Below are 17,475 nucleotides of genomic sequence, written 5' to 3'. Positions count from 1 at the left end.
AAGTGGAATCCTGGACACCACAGTGCTAAGGCATTCCTGCAGGGTGCTTTACAGGTCCAATGGAGTGGACCCTAAACATGAAAAAGGTACCCAGTCCTTGAAGGTCCTCAAGTGACAAGAACCCGCCGTGAAGGGTGAAGATCGGGCTCTTAGTTTCTAAGCTGCCCTGCGCCTGGATGGGTAAGTGAAACCCCTTTATTTAATTATTGTGGGGTGTCCCAGTGATTGTAACAATCAGTCGAGCTAGCTAGAGATGGACACCTGTGTGCGGTGACCATACGGGGGAGTTTTTTTGGGCTAGCTGTGGGTGTTTGCAAAGTGTACCTTTTTTGCTTGTGTCTGGCTGTTTTTTACCTGTATGATGGTGCACGGTGGTGCGCCATTTTGCCTTGGTTCGCCATGGCTCACGTGTGTTTGCAAGAGCGACGCTGGGCTCAGCAGTTTGGCGGCCATGGCGCACGCGGCTTCGCCGCACATGCGCTGTAGCCTGTCACGCCTATTCGCCGGGACCACGCATGAGCGTGTGCACACGCAGTGCACAGAACGTTCAGGTGCGCAGCCAGCTTATTTAAGCTGTATATGCTAAGCATGCAGGACTTCCAGAAGGCAGCTGTGGTACACAGAGCAGGCTCTGAACCAGGCATTTGCAGCGGTTTATTTCTCCTTACCCGGGTCACGTGAGTCACCAGGTGTTGCTTGGCAGGCTAAAGGTGCTTAGCAGGATTGTTGCATAGGGGCTTGGTGAGCCCTATTAAAGGGTCTCCCATTTGAGGTGTGTTAATACTACATCCAGGTACTCCCTTTTTGTGGCTAAGTAATGTCTTCAAAAAAGAGGAACGGGACTAACACTACAGGGAAGGGCAAACCTATGTCATCAGTAGTTCCTGATAAACCTAGTCGTATCCCTAGTGTTGTATCCCGTGAAGGACCAGAGGCTTCTGGGCAGTCTGAGCCGCTGCGCCTATCTGGGATTGTGCCTACAGTCAATGCTGCTGCTTCACCCTTTATCACTAAGGATGAACTGTCCTCAGCTCTAGCCAGTTTAGAGCACAGGATTGCTGGCATGATTGCCTCCATCCCACAGGTTAGCAGGAAGCGTGACAGATCCCCCTCCCTGGAGCAGGAATGGGTTGAGGCTGGGGAAGAGCTTAAAGCTCAGGATTCTGTGGATGACTTGGCGGATGAGTCTGCTTCCGAGCAATCTGGACAGGAAGATATCCAGTTGGTGTCTGCCTCTCAATCACACAGGCTTTTGATCCTGACTCTTACCGAAATGGTTAGTTTTGCCTTTAAGTTGCCTCTTGCAGAGGTTACTGAGCCTCCCTGGTCCTCTTTGGGATCCCTGAGGCCTCTTCAGGCCATACAGGCTTTCCCCTTTCAGCCTTTGTTGGAACAGGTGGTATATGCTGATTGGGAACATCCTGACAGGATTTTTGTTCCTCCTAAGAGGTTTTCCCTTTTATAGCCCATGGATGAAAAGTTTGTTAAGAAGTGGAGCATGCCAGCCGTAGATGCAGCCGTCTCTTCCTTAAACAAGAACTTAACTTGTCTGGTAGATAAAGCACAGGGTTTGAAAGACCCTGTTGACAAGAAATTGGAGTCATTATTAAAGGCTTCCTTTTCTTTGGCCAGTTCAGCTATTCAGCCAGCTGTTGCAGCAATTGGTATCTGCCAGTTCGTAAAGGCCTAACCAGGAGGATGATCTGCCTGAAAATAAGGCAGATATTCCTCGAGCGCTGTGTTTTGCTGTTGACGCCTTAAAGTATTCAATACAGCAGGTTTCTCGTTTGGCTCTCTTGTCTGTACATATGCGCAGACTTTGTGGCTTAAGAACTGTTCAGCCGAGCTTCCTTGCAAGAAGTTACTGGCAGGTTTCCCCTTTCATGGGGAACGTTTATTTGGTGATCATTTGGACAAATATATCCAAAAGCTTTCCGGAGGGAAGAGTTCTCTACTTCCAGTGAAGAAAAGCACCAGGCGTCCCTTGTTTAACGGGACTGCTTCCTCAAATGTCTCGGCGCCAAGGCAGTTCCGCCGCCAATAGGGCGCTAGGGCCAGGGGCAAGCGGCAAGGCCAGGGCCAGAAAAAGCCTTGGGTCCAAAATTCTTTTAAACCTAGCACCAAGCCCTCCTTTTGGGGGACGCCCTCACTCCATCGGGTGGGGGGAAGGCTGCTGCACTTTGCGGAAATTTGGAGAACAATAATTCAGGATGAGTGGGTTACAAACTGGAGTTGCGGGGGTTCCCCCTTTAGAGGTTTTTAGGATCCAGCGTTCCCTCGGATTCTCCAAAAAGACTTATTGCTTCAGGTACTACATCATTTAGTGCACCAATAAGTGATTGTAGAGGTTCCTGTATCCGAAAAAGGCACAGGGTTTTACTCAAACCTGTTTACGTTTCAAAAACCAAACAGGGACACAAGGTCCATTTTGGACCTAAGATCCCTGAACCAGTATCTACTGATCCAGTCCTTTCGGATGGAGTCTGTCCGCTCAGTACTAGCCTCACTCCAGATGGGAGACTTTCTAGCCTCCATCGATATAAAGGACACGTATTTACACTTACCTATCTTTCACCCTTATCACAGGTTCCTGCGATTTGCAGTAGAGGAACGTCCTTTTTGTAGCTCTACACTTCGGGCTTGCTACAGCTCCCTGGGTGTTCACAAAGGTCCTAGCACCAGTACTGGGTCTTTTAAGGGCCCTTGGGATCTTGGTGCTCGGGAATCTGGACGACCTCCTGCTCAGAGATCACTCACTACAGGCTCTAGAACAGAGCATAACATGCACAGTGTGGTATTTGGAAAGCTTAGGCTGGATCATAAATACCGAAAAGTCAACCTTGAGACCAGCTCAAAGTCTAAAGTATTTAGGTCTGATCCTAGATACGGTCCAAGCAAGAGTATTCTTGCCACCCGCAAAGGATCTGTGCCCTGAAGAATCAAGTGCATCATATAAGGGGCACCAGACAACCCTTCATTCGGCTCTGTATGAGTCTTCTAGGGAGGATGGTGTCCTCCTTCGAGGCAGTGCCCAGTTCCATTCCAGGCCTCTACAACAAGACCTCTTGTTGGCTTGGAACAGGAGAGGACAAGCCCTGGATTATCCAATGAAGGGCTTACAGCTCAGGGGAAATGGTCAAGGACAGAGCAGATCCTACCCATCAACATCCTGGAATTACAGGCAGTACGACTGGCCCTACGGTCCTGGACGGTGGAGCTTCAGGACTGCCCTATCAGGGTTCAGTCCGACAATGCCACACTGCAGTGGCCTATATAAACCACCAAGGCAGTACCAGGAGTCATTCAGCTCTGAAGGAGGTGAACCACATACTAGCCTGGGCAGAGGGACATGTTTCGATTCTATCGGCAGTCCATATCCCAGGAGTAGAGAACTGGAAGGCAGATTATCTCAGCCGCCAGCAGATCTGCCCGGGGGAATGGTCCCTACACCCAGGGGTGTTCCAGGAAATTTGCCAATGTTGGGGATGGCCAGAGGTCAACCTACTGGCATCCAGGTTCAACAACAAGCTACAGCAGTTTGTGTCCCGAACAAGAGATCCTCTAGCAATCTGAACAGATGCTCTGGTAGTTCCATGGAGCCAGTACTCCCTGGTTTATGCTTTCCCTCTGATCCCTCTCCTTCCAAATTTGTTGCACAGGATTTGGAGAGAGGGAGTTCCAGTCATTCTGGTGGCACCAACCTGGCCCAGAAAGCCCTGGTTCCCAGAGATTGCGAGACTGACATTAGATGGGCCATGGATGCTTCCAAGTCACCCCGATCTACTGTCTCAAGGTCCTATATTCCACCCCAATTTACAGTCTCTAAATTTGACAGCATGGCTATTGAAGTCGGGGTGTTAAAGGACAGTAGCATCTCGGGACCAGTGGTGTCTACCCTAGTGAATACTAGAAAAGCTGTCACTAGGAAGATCTACCATAAGGTCTGGAAGACTTATATTGCTTGGTGTGAAACCAAAAAAATGGCATCCTCGGAAATACGTGATTGGGAGAATTCTCTCTTTTCTACAGTCAGCTGTGGAAATCAAATCGGCTTTGAGTACAATCAGAGGTCAAGTTTCGGCCCTATCAGGATTCTTCCAAAAGGCCTTTAGCCCTCCCATTCACTGTTCCGAACCTTTATGCAGGTGGCAACTCGCTTGCTTCCCCCCATTAGGTCACCTATGTGTCCTTGGGACTTGAACTTGGTGCTGTCTGTGTTACAGAAACAACCATTTGAACCTATCAAGGAAATTCCATTAGACTTGCTGTCACGCAAGCTAGCCTTCCTGATGACCATCACTTCGGCTAGATGGGTGTCGGAGTTGGCGGCCCTTTCGTGCAGGGAACTATACTTGATCCTTCATCACGACAGGGTCGTTTTATGACCCGTTCCATCCTTTTTGCTAAAGGTGGTGTCGGCCTTTCATTTAGGACATTATTTTGCCTTCTTTTTTCTCGCAGCCTTGTTCGGCGGGAAGAGAGATGACTGCATTCTTTGGGCATTGTCTGAGCAGTCAATGTTTATTTGTCTAGGTCTGCGGAGACCCGAGGATCAGACTCCTTTTTTGTTTAACCAAAAGGACCCAAGAAGGGGCAGGCAGCTTGCAAAGTTTCCATTGCTAATTTAGTCCGTCAATTGGTCATTCATCCCCTCAAGGCTATTGCTCTGGGACGTCCCAGCAGGTAATGAATATTAACCTAACTCTGTGTCCCATGATGTATGAAAAAGAAAATAGGATTTTTTCGTCATACTTACCTGTAAAATCTTTTTCTTTGAGTACATCATGGGACACAGAGGTCCCTCCCCTCTTTTTTGAGGATTCAGTGCTTGCTACAAAACTGAAGTACTTCCTGTATGGGTGGGGTCATATATGGGATCATTTCCTGTCTAAAGACCTTTGGTCTACCAGTGTCCATTCACCTGGAGATGAAGTATAACCCAGCAGGTTATGAATATTAGCCTAACTCTGTGTCCCATGATGTACTCAAAGAAAAGGATTTTACAGGTAAGTATGACGAAAAAATCCTATTTTATACCCCTTGAAATTTTCCACATTTTGTCATGTTACAACCAAAAACGTAAATGTATTTTATTGGGGCATAAAAATACATTTAAGTTTTTGGTTGTAATATGACAAAATGTGGAAAATTTCAAGGGGTATGAATACTTTTTCAAGGCACTGTACATCGCCATGAGACTGTTGCTATTTTTGTAGACCATGCATTTCAGCATTTAGTTCACTCTGCAGTGCTTGTTTCTTATGATGTTTGTTTTACGATGATGAGTATTTTAAAGGAGAAGTCCAGCTTGAGCTTTTTAGGCTGGGCTTCTCCTCTGGGTCACAGAAGTGCAATTTGTTTCTTGTTTTGGTCTGAAGTCCGCTCTCTGCTGACGTCACTGCCATCAGTTGAGGCAGCGCATTATCCCGACTTCCCGAGTCTGGATCCGCCAGCTGCCTTGATTGATGGCAGTCTCAGTGAGCCGCTGAGACGGCAGCTCCCCGCCACTCCAGAGCTCGGCGCTCCAGTGAGCGTGAAGAAGCAGTGAGGAGAGACGGTGACTGACAGTCAGCAGCTCTCCTTTCAGGGATCTGTGAAAACTGAGCCATCGGCGGTGTTCAATGGCTCTGTTCTCAGTGCAGAAACGGCGGGGACAGATACAGCATTGGTCTGATGCTGCATCCACATAGGTTTGTATGAATCAAAAAAACAAACCAAAAACCATACTTCTCTTTTAAGTGCAACCGACTGGATTCTCCCTCGGCTCCAAATCAATGCAAACTTACTATTGATGTTTTTGATCAGGGCTAGTTATGAAAGCTGAAGCAAAAATGGAGATGTTATTTAAAAGAGAAGTAAAGGATTCCCCCCCCCCCCAATTCTAATTACCTAGGTGGATGCTGCATCTGTACCCTGGCGCCTCTACACTGAGAACCGAACAAGCGAACACTGCTGATCACTGGGTTCGGACAGCTCCCCGAGCAGAGAGCTGCTGACTGTCAATCAGCAGCTCTTTGCTCTGCCGCCTCCTCACTCCCTGGAGCGCTGAGCTGTGGAGGGGTGGGGAGCGGCCGGCTCAGACTCTCAGCGGCTCGCCGAGAGGCTGAGCCGGGGTGTCAGTGCAGGCACCTGGCGGATCCAGACTCCCATTGTTGGGATGACGCGGTGCCTGGACTTTAACCCGATCTCTGCTGAAAACGGGTCACAGGAGTGCAAAACGAATTGCACTCCTGTGATCCATAGGAGAAGTCCAGCTAAACGAGTCGTCCTAGAACTGAACTTTCAATTATGGATCAGTGTTAACAGGTTACATCCCCCATTGGCTTCCTGGAATGAGGTGGTACAATCTCTATGTTGAACTCCTAGGGATGACCTGTTTTAGCCATTAAAAGGGAGTTCTGATAACGCTTCTGCAGCCGTGTAATGGGAGGGGCTGGAGCCAGGTACTAATAATAGGGATCCTTTTTGTTGAGGATCCCAACAGATATCCAGTTGGTGATTTTACAAACCCTCATACATCAAATCTTGACTAATCCATAATGTACGTGGATATAGAAGATAATTGTGCTTGTACTGTATATTCATTTGTGCTTTTGTTTTGTTTTTTGTAGTATTTGATCAAAGTCAATGAAATAAAAAGCAAGAAAGGTGCGGACCTTTTGCAGAATCTCATCAAGCATTATACCTCCCAGTGCAAGTAAGAGTCCAGTATACTTATATTATAATAACGTCCTTATTTCCTTCTCTGAATCATTGATTCGTATTAGTCAGTCTTTCCTACAATCCCGCCAGTATTTTATTGTTGATATCCTCACGGGTAACTTTAAAATTACATATGCCATGAAATATGTAAGCTTCCATTGCTGACTCTTCTGGCAGTTCTAGTTGCCCAGCTGTATCAGGTTTTAACACTTTTTGAGTTTCAAACCAAAAACAAAGCAAAGCTGGTCAGATCTGTTTAAAACTACCACCTGGAAAGATGTAGATGGGAAGGGCAATCTGCAACGATACAGAACAGCCTCCTGATAGCCAGCACAGAGTCTGATTCAATGTTGTGGGTTAAAAACCGGGGTTGATGCATACATTTATAAATACAAGGAAAGCTACACTATCACGTCAAGGTACCTCTGCAGTGTTGTCCATGGCAGTAGACCACCTGAGCTCCCATCTTGAGATATACATTATATTACCAAAAGTATTGGGACCCCTGCCTTTACACGCACATGAACTTTAATGGCATCCCAGTCTTAGTCTGTAGGGTTCAATATTAAGTTGGCCCACCCTTTGCAGTTATAACAGCTTCACCTCTTCTGGGAAGGCCGTCCACAAGGTTTTGGAGTGTCTCTTTGGGAATGTTTGACCATTCTTCCAGAAGCGCATTTGTGTAGTCAGGCACTGATGTGGACGAGAAGGCCTGGCTCACGGTCTCTGCTCTAATTTTTCCCAAAGATGTGCTAATGGGGTTGAGGTCAGGACTTTGTGCAGGCCAGTCAAGTATCTCCACCCCAAACTCGCTCATTCATGTCTTTATGGACTTTGCTTTGTGCACTGGTCCAAATCATTTGGTGGAGGGGGGATTATGGTGTGGGGTTGGGCTTGGCCCCTTAGTTCCAGTGAAGGGAACTCCTGAGGCGTCAGCATACCAGGACATTTTAGACAATTTCATGCTCCCAACTTTGTGGGAACAGTTTGGGGATGGCCCCTTCCTGTTCCAATATGACTGCGCACCAGTGCACAAAGCAAGGTCCATAAAGACATTGATTAACAAGTTTGGGGTGGAGGAACTTGACTGGCCTGCACAGAGTCCTGAACTCAAGCCGATAGAACACCTTTGGGATGAATTAGAACAGAGACTGCGAGCCAGGCCTTCTCGTCCAAAATCAGTGCCTGACCTCATAAATGCACTTCTGGAAGAATGGTCAAACATTCCCATAGACACACTCCTAAACCTTGTGCAAAGCCTTCCCAGAAGAGTTGAAGCTGTTATAGCCTCAAAGGGTGGGCCAACTCAATGTTGTACCCTACGGACTAAGACTGGGATGCCATTAAAGTGTGTGTGTGTGTGTATATATTTATTATATATAAATATAAATAAATAAAGGCCGGCGTCCCAATACTTTTGGTAATATAGTACCTAGTAATGAATAAATTGAGAGCAGGCAACACACCAGAAGCCCAAACTTGCTGAATAGTAGCTCAATGGACCTCTGCACCAAATCCAACATAGCCGAAGTGGTAGACACTCAGATCAATTTATAGCTAGCAAAAGAAATAGCCCAGAAATGGGCATACAGCAAAATGCAAGTCGGAGAAAAGCGGTCATTTCTCATCTTTGCACTAGTTCCTGGTTAGCGAGAATTAGAAATTCTCTCCATCAGCATGACAGCTGGGCATTTATTTCAAAAAGCAAAGGCCAGCAATGGGAACCTACATTCTTTTCTTATAACATGTTTCTTTGAGGACAGGAGCTGTGATTGGGTATGTAACAGCTCTCAATGATATTAGTAAGCTTACATAACGTATGGCATGTTAATTGAGGCCTTGGGATTTAACTTGCATGAGAGTAGTGAGTACAGCAAGCTTTTACCTTGCATTTGCAAAGCTTTTAGCACACATCGAACCGCTTTCTTGAAGCCTTTCAAGCGGAGAAAACAAAAAAAAATGCTGTTGCAGTGGGGTCCCCCTTTCCACCGCTAGGGCAAATTGTTTGACAGGCTTAGGGAGAGCTGAAGAGGACCTATTAGTTACCCTCACACCCCGGCAGGCTCCGGTGCTCTCCTTTTCTCTCCTCCACTCTGGGCAGTCCCTCGGCGTCATCACGTAAAACTCATTTTTTGTGGACGAGGCAGGTATGGGGGGCCCCACTGAAAGGGTATTTTGTTTTAATTATATGCGGAGTTGTTCTTTAACAACCATCATTTTCATGGGGATGTTAAACACAGATCTTATTGACCATTCTTCCAGAAGTGCATTTGTGAGGTCAGGCACTGATATGGATGAGAAGGCCTGGCTCACAGACTCCGCTCTAATTTATCCCAAAGGTGTTCTATCAGGTTGAGGTCAGGACTCTGTGCAGGCCAGTCAAGTTTCTCCACCCCAAACTCGCTCATCCATGTCTTTATGGACCTTGCTTTGTGCACTGGTGCTCAGTCATGTTGGAACAGGAAGGGGCCATCCCCAAACTGTTCCCAAAATTTGGGAGCATGAAATTGTCCAAAATGTCTTGATATGTTGATGCCTTAAGAGTTCCCTTCACTGGAACAAAGAGGCCAAGCCCAACCCCTGAAAAACAACCCCACACCATAATTCCCCCTCCAAATGATTTGGACCAGTGCACGAAGCAAGGTCCATAAAGACATGGATGAGCGAGTTTGGGGTGGAGGAACTTGACTGGCCTGCACAAAGTCCTGACCTCAACCCCATTAGCACATCTTTGGGAAAAATTAGAGCAGAGTCCTGACCTCAACCCGATAGAACGCGTTTGGTAGGAATTAGAGTGGAGACTGCGAGCCAGGCCTTATCGTCCAACATCAGTTGCCTGACTTCACAAATGCGCTTTTGGGAAAAAATCCCATAGTTGCGCGCCTAAACCTTGTGGACAGCCTTCCCAGAAGAGTTGAAGCTGTTATAGCTGCAAAGGGTGGGCCAACTCAACATTGATCCCTACGGACTAAGACTGGGATGCCGTTAAAGGTCATGTGCGTGTAAAGGCAGGTGTCCCAATACTTTTGGTAACATACTGTAATAATGTATGTTCCAGCACTACTTGTAACTTATTGAAACCTACTAAAGCCTACTAGCTGCTTATGACGATTAGCACTTTCATTAAGATCTGTTTGTTGTCCTCCAAACAATACCTGGAGGTTGCTTTAAAAAGCTTTAAGAAAATTGCCTAAACAGCGGTTGCCAATCAGTGGTCTGTGGTTCACAAGAAAATTTTGATGGACCCCAGGGGTTCTGCTGCAAATCAACATTGTGGTGGATGTATACCACCCATTGTTTTCAGTGTTGTTCTCAATACATGCTAACAGTAATTTCTGTCAGCGCACATTGATACCCGATGCCTCCTCTGTAGTTCCAGCTCCTGTGAACTCAGAGGGAGGCACCAGGAGTAATGCAAAGAGTGGGAGGTGAAGAAGGAGGGGACTTCCAATAGCAGTGCTGATCACAGACTATGGGAGGGAGTACAGAGCTTGAGCGCATGGCTAGATGAGGAGGTGAGATCCAATGATGATTCAGTTTAAGGCAGCAGTGAGACGCAGAGTGCAGGGGGAAGGGGGGGGGGACAGAGAGCCAGAGCATTGTGTGTATAAGGCAGCAGTGTGATCAAGGGGGAGGGGGCAGAGAGCTGGAGCATTGTGTGTACTGTATGAGGCAGCTGTGTGATCCAGGGGGAGGGGGGCAGAGAGTTGTAGCATTGTTGGAATAAGGCAGCAGTGTGATCTGGGGGTGGGGCAGAGAGCTGGAGCATGTGTGTATAAGGCAGCAGGATGCTCCAGGGGAGGGGGGCAGATAGCTGGAGCATTGTGTGAATAACGCAGCAGTGTGATGCTGAGTGCGGGGGGGAAGGGAGGGGCAGAGAGCTGGAGCATTGTGTTTATAAGTCCATTGTGTGATCCAGGGGGAGGGCAGAAAGCTGGAGCATGTGTGTATAAGGCAGCAGGATGCTCCAGGGGGAGGGGGGCAGATAGCTGGAGCATTGTGTGTATAAGGCAGCAGTGTGATCCAGGGGGAGGGGGACAGAGAGCTGGAACATTGTGTGTATAAGGCAGCAGTGTGATCCAGCGGGAGGGGGGCAGAGAGCTGGAGCATTATGTGTATAAGGCAGCAGTGTGATCCAGGGGGAGGGGGACAGAGAGCTGGAGCATGGTATGTATAAGGCAGCTGTGTGATCCAGGGGGAGAGGGGCAGAGAGCCAGAGCATTGTGTGTATAAGGCAACAGTGTGATCCAGGGGGAGGGGGGCAGAGAGCTGGAACATTGTGTGTATAAGGCAGCAGTGTGATCCAGGGGGAGGGGGGTAGAGAGCTGGAGCATTGTGTGTATAAGGCAGCAGTGTGATCCAGCGGGAGGGGGGCAGAGAGCTGGAGCATTATGTGTATAAGGCAGCAGTGTGATCCAGGGGGAGGGGGACAGAGAGCTGGAGCATGGTATGTATAAGGCAGCAATGTGATCCAGGGGGAGAGGGGCAGAGAGCCAGAGCATTGTGTGTATAAGGCAACAGTGTGATCCAGGGGGAGGGGGGCAGAGAGCTGGAACATTGTGTGTGTATAAGGCAGCAGTGTGATCCAGGGGGAGGGGGGCAGAGAGCCAGAGCATTGTGTGTATAAGGCAGCAGTGTGATCCAGGGGGAGGGGGGGAGAGAGCTGGAACATTGTGTGTATAAGGCAGCAGTGTGATCCAGAGGGAGGGGGGCAGAGAGCTGGAACATTGTGTGTATAAGGCAGCAGTGTGATCCAGGGGGAGTGAGGCAGAGAGCCAGAGCATTGTGTGTATAAGGCAGCAGTGTGATCCAGGGGGAGGGGGGGAGAGAGCTGGAACATTGTGTGTATAAGGCAGCAGTGTGATCCAGGGGGAGGGGGGCAGAGAGCTGGAACATTGTGTGTATAAGGCAGCAGTGTGATCCAGGGGGAGTGAGGCAGAGAGCCAGAGCATTGTGAGTATAGGGCATGTAAAATTCATGTTGTTGGTCAATGGGATACAAAATTGTGAGTTTAGTGGTCTTTGAGGTCCGATTGGTTGGTGACCACTGGCCTAAAGCAAGCCTTTCACTAAAATGCAAAGTCTACTTACAACATACTGCTGGAGTATACCCGTAAAAAAACACCTCCAGAAAAAAGTTAGAAAACATTCCAGCCTTACACCCAACTTCTGCACTGAAGAGGGTGACTTCACAATCCTTAAAATGAGATCCTAGGGAAGCTCAGGATCGAAGTTCTTTTGAGAAAAGAATCCAGGAGTGTTTTTGCACAAGATTTTTACCTGCTAAAATAATTTGTAATTTTGGCCAGCTATTTATTGATGCATAGCCCTCTGTTAGTCAAGAGGATCACTCCTTTAACATTACTGCTTGTTCAGCTCCCTGCTCATTTACAGAGGTGTTCATGGTGATTAATTGCACAATGAGCAGGCTAGGGACAGAGAGGTGAGATAGGAAGCTGGAAATAAATGTCACCTGACTGGCTGTGAAATGTGGAAATTTTTTTATATGTAGGCTAAATGCTTGGCTGCACCGAAAAACAGTGAACTCAAGGCATAAATAAAAAAAGCACACAAAAACACACACACATAAATAAATGCAGCTATGTGTTCCTTGATAAACCATTTAATGTATTTTTAAATAAGTTTTAGTGTCTGTGCACATGTGCCGTCTGTAGACATGTTGATAAGAGTAGAGAGCAGACTGAGCAGAGTGTTCTGCTGCTCCTTCACTGCCCATTCAGCAGGCTGGGGGTGTGTCCTTGACCACGGTATGCTGCTGCAGTGAGGGACCTGGCTTTGCTATCTGTTGTATGGATCACAAGTTTGGAGGGAGTATTCCACATTTTTGACAGGTAAACCGTTCCCATATGCATACTTCAAATCTATATTTAGCTGCTGAGTTGGATTTTAGCTTTAATGTCCAAATATATGAGGCATTAGACATGCAGAGCCATGGTGGCCAAATCTCCTTTTTGCAACTATTTCCACACCACCCATGTGCCGCAGAAAGTCTTTCCAGGCAGCGAACATTGCAAAAACCGCTATGGCGGATAACACACTAAGGGGTTGATTTACTAAAGACTGTGCACTCTGCAAGTGCAGTTGCTCCAGAGCCTAGTCAATAAGCAGAAGCTCTGCTGACTTCTATCATCCAATTATGTGCAAGCAAAAATTTTTATTGAATTTTTGCTTGCACGTGATTGGGTATTCTTTGCAAAGTGAAGCTTTACCTCATTTACTAAGCTCTGGAGCAACTGCACAGTCTATTTGCCTTTAGTAAATCAACCCCTAAGGGGAATGCTATTAATTTCATGTTGCAGAAGGGGGTTCATTTTCCTATGGAATTGCAGTGTAGGGCAGGTCTCCAACCAAGGACAGTTTAAGTTGAACTCCAGGCAAACCATTAGATACACAGATGAAAAACATATAAAGGACAGAGCCAGATTAACTTAGGGGCTATTGGAGCTGCAGCTCCAGGTCCCTACTTTAAAGGGAGAGGGCTCAGAGAGATTCGTGCTGGCCAGAATGAGAGGGATGGTGGAGCCGTGAGGATGCGGGCAACTGCTACGGTCACTTCTCCTCCTGAGACGTGACTAATGGCCCCAGAAGTGATAAAAATTTTGTGACTTTTGGGGTCACAGCTATCATTCCTTGGCTACTGTAGCTGAGGATGCAGCTATTCAAACACAATCTGTGTTTGAATAGCTGCAGGGGAGACATTGGGGTTCTAATAGTACCTGTCACTTGCCCATGTTATCACAAATGGATAACTTTTTAAAACGTTTTAAAAAGTCCACCAAAATCCCAAGCACCAGGCCCATGATGCTCTTAATCTGAACCTGATAAGGGAGCTGATATAGCTACCAAATTATTTCTATTTCTTTCTATCTATTCCTGAGATTTCCAAAGCTCAGTACACCTAATTCTTCTCTGCTATATTAAAGTAACGCATGCTTGTCCCTCCCCTAGCCTGTGATGGGCAGCCCAAGAAAAAGGAGCACACTGGGGAGCTTCTCTCTGTCAATCTGCTCTCTCAGCATGTCCGTTGTTGGCACACCAGTGCAGTACACCTAACTGGATCTCTGTGCTGCTTCTCCCTCTTCTAGTTTGAGCTCTGCTCTACAGGGGACTGCAAGAGGCTGACACTATGACAAATTTGGGTGCTTACACTGCATTTCAAATGATAAAGTAGGTTTTAATGAGTACATACAGTAGCTGAATTACTTGTGTGTTATATCTGTCTGGAACTCAGCTTTAAAAACAAAGACCCCCTCCATGTATAAAAAGGAGCATCATCTTCATCATCAACCAATTGGCGTTTTACATGCTGTTGTTGGATAACATAAAGTCTTCCTTGCAGTGGGACTGTCCCCACATTGCATGTGTGTTAAATGTTCATTTATGTCTAGATCACTGGTAAAAGTTGTTTTATTTATGTTACCCCAGCAGGCAGCATGCTTCTCTTTTCCTCTACATTTTGGCCTGGTCCCTCAGCAGTGTTCTCACATCCAATGCAGAGCTTTGGGCCCTTCATTGTACTTGATGATGTACATGTGACTTCTGGCATGTAGTGGAGAAGAGACTGCATGCCCTGGTCTTACAGCCTTGATGGACCCTGCTCGAGCGGGTAAGGAGAGGTGCTTTTTTTTCAGTGCTTTAGACATAAACGAGCGTTTAACCTTTACCATTCAAGGGGAGCACCATTGAAAGGGTGGATTTTTTGTTTTCACCAGAGTTCAGCTTTAAAGAAATATTAAAGGCAGATTTTTTTTTTTTTTTAAATAACAAACACGTTATACTTACCTTCTCTGTGCAGTAGCTTTGCACAGAGCAGTCCCGATCCTCCTCTTCTTGGGTCCCCCGCCGGCGCTCCTGGCCTCTCCCTCTTGCTGCTTGCTATGGGGTCACCCAAGCTGCTGCTCTGTGTATGCATTCCCACATGGAGTAGTATTGCTTGGCCCCACGCCCACTCTCTCCTTATTGGCTCACTGGCTGTGATTGATAGTAGCGGGAGCCAATGAGGGGGAAGATACCTGAGAGAGCCACGGCTCCTGTGCACATTACTGAATCGAGGTCTGGTTCAGGTAAGTTTTAAGAGGATCTGGGGGGGGGTCCACGCACAAGGTTTTTTACTTTCATGCATAGAATGAACAAGCCTTTACAGCCACTTAAAAAAGAAGAAAATAAACAAAATCCCCTTGTGGTGGACTTTTAACGCACAGAAATTGTTTGAGAAAAATTAATCTAGTTTGAAAAATGTTTATTCAACACAATAAGTACAAAATATAAAAACACATAAAAAGATACAATAGAACAAATTTACAGTGCTGCCATCACAACATAGTACAAGTAGTAAACCAGTAATTCTTGCAACCGACGCGTTTCGGAGCACATGTGTATCTCCTTCATCAAGGGTATAATTAAGCAAGAATACAAAGTGTTCTAAAATGAAATATTTGAGAGAAATAAGTATACAAATATGCATAAATATACAGAGACAACGGGCAGAAAAGGTGGAAAAAATCACTTACATATATATTGAGATGACAACCCTTTCAGACCATGCAGATTAAAAACATATGAATGCAAAAAGATGTTCCCACTTTACTTGAGCCGGAGATCCAACACAGGTGGCATGCCTCAAAAAAGAGGGGTGCCTAGCCTGAAAAGCTGACCCAGTTCCCCTTTGACAGCACAAACAACTTCCTGCAGTCTCTTGTATAAACAAGTCCCAAATATTTCTCAAGAAGTTGTATATTCTGATCAACAAGACCAATCACAGCCTCTCCTTGTAACCTGCAGTTTTTGTAGGAATGCCTAGGTATCCTAGGATAATTGTATGCCTTCTGAACAGCCCCGCTCATGTGTATGCTCAAGGTGGCGATTTGATCCCAGAATAATGACTTATTTGTAGCTTTCTGCAGGAATGTTTACAAGCCACTGAAAAACTGAAGTCCTACATTGAAAGCCTGACTACAGAGATGCAAATTGTGAGTACCTGTCCTGAAACTGTTCACCTACTGTTTTTACATTCTCTGGATGGTGCGGTTTGCATAGGTAGCCTAGCCGTGCATGTCGGGATACTTTTATTTAAACTGCTTGTATTTACATTTGTTACACTGCTTTTCATAGTGACCCAGGGTGAGTGCATAAGATCCTCAGAGCTCCCAATAAAAAGGGCCTGGACTATGAAAGCTAGCAGAAGGCAAAGCATTAGTCATCGGTATTGCCTGTAGGCTCCCTGTTCACTACCGGGTCTCTGTATGGAGGTGGCCATCTTTGTAGAGGCAAATCTTTGCTTCCTTATGTCAGAGCTGCCCCCTTGATGACTGGTGATCAGATAACTGGTGGGGGAATATTCAAGAAGGAGCGGAAAAAGTGGATGATGCTTAACTTTACAGAATGAATGAAGCATATGCTGGGAGATTCTTGTACTGCAGTTCCTCAGGTACAACTTCCTCTCCAGCAAGTCCTCAGAAGAACAATGAGGAGCACAATAGTGGCATGAGCAAAGCTCACACTGCAGATATACATCTATAAAGCTAGAGAACAGGAGTGCCAAGACAGATGAAGTGTACTGCTATTTTTCAGGAGGAATTCAAATCGAGGGGTAGACTTTTAAGAGTACTACACAATTAGCTTTTCTAGATGATCACTATAACAGCAAATCTTGACTTTTTGAGGTCAGTTTCTTGATGTAAGAGGTCTATTTTATGGTACTGTTCTAGCAACGCTTAGACAGCTTCCATGAGGGCCTTACAGCCTCACCAGTAGTGTAACAGAAAATGAGAAGGGGCCCCGCTAGAGAGGTTGTCTGATGTCTCCAGATGATTACAGTAGAGCTGACATCACATGCACAGGATCATACTTTTGCTAGTCACAGAACTCCTTTACAACCACCAACTAAATGTGAGTAAATTTAAAGTATAACTAAAGACAAAACGTTTTCTTTAGTTTTGGAAAGAGTAGAGAGGGATTTGAACATCTGTCAGGTTTTTATTGCTGTCTGTGCCTCCCAATAAGGAGATTCACCCTCTCTGTTTGTCTTGTTTACCATTAGCATTGAAAGTGAAAGTAAAAGAAAATCCCACATTTTGTGTTGTCCCCAAAAAAGGGGAAATCTTCCAATTTGGACACTAGTTAGGGTGACCTAGGGGTCCCCCACGGAATTCCCCAATATGCAGGGATTTCCTCCCACTTCCTGTTTTGGCTATGGGACAGGAAGTGAAGGTAAATCTCCCTAATTGGGCAGAGATGGCAAAAAAACAAACCAACAGGGGTTATAACCAGTATTAATTTTTACATCAAATTTTGATTTAGTCTTAGTTCTAGTCTTTTCACTAAAATGCCATTTTCGTTTTAGTCGTATGTTAGTCATCTGAGTCATTTTAGCTTTAGTCGTATTTAAGTCGACTAAAATCTGCAGTACATTTTAGTCGACTAAAATCCTATGCATTAAGGTGAAAAAACTTCTGGCAGTGACCACCCCCCCGGTTTTACTTACCTGAGCCCTCAAACTTGACCCACGGGGACGCGCTGTCTCTCTGCCCGGGGTTCTCGGCTCTTGATTGGATAGATTGATAGCAGCGCAGCCATTGGCTCCCGCTGCTGTCAATCAAATCCAATGACCCCAGGGGAGGGGCCGAGTCCTGCATTCGGCCTCTATGGACACCAAATGCTTGACCCCCCCCCCGGGAGAGCGCTTCTCCCAGGGGGTTAGCTGATGTGGGGAGGAGCCGCGAGAGTCGCCGGGGGACCCCAGAAGACGAGGTTC

The 17,475-nt window shown here is 46.4% G+C and overlaps 1 protein-coding gene across 1 annotated transcript in view; it reads left to right on the top strand.

Annotated features, from left to right (window-relative positions):
* The window catches only part of LOC141113460 (arf-GAP with SH3 domain, ANK repeat and PH domain-containing protein 1-like), a gene marked incomplete in the record, with an annotated part of 303,097 nt that overhangs the window by 179,793 nt on the left and 105,829 nt on the right, over positions 1–17,475 (top strand). Inside the window, 2 exon segments of the mRNA XM_073606564.1 lie at positions 6,612–6,697; positions 15,616–15,691. Of these exon segments, the coding sequence (XP_073462665.1) occupies positions 6,612–6,697; positions 15,616–15,691 (162 nt within the window).

Source organism: Aquarana catesbeiana, linkage group LG12, assembly GCF_042186555.1.
Source record: "Aquarana catesbeiana isolate 2022-GZ linkage group LG12, ASM4218655v1, whole genome shotgun sequence".
NCBI classification, from domain to species: Eukaryota; Metazoa; Chordata; class Amphibia; order Anura; family Ranidae; genus Aquarana; species Aquarana catesbeiana.
This window is presented reverse-complemented; position numbering and strand designations above follow the sequence as displayed.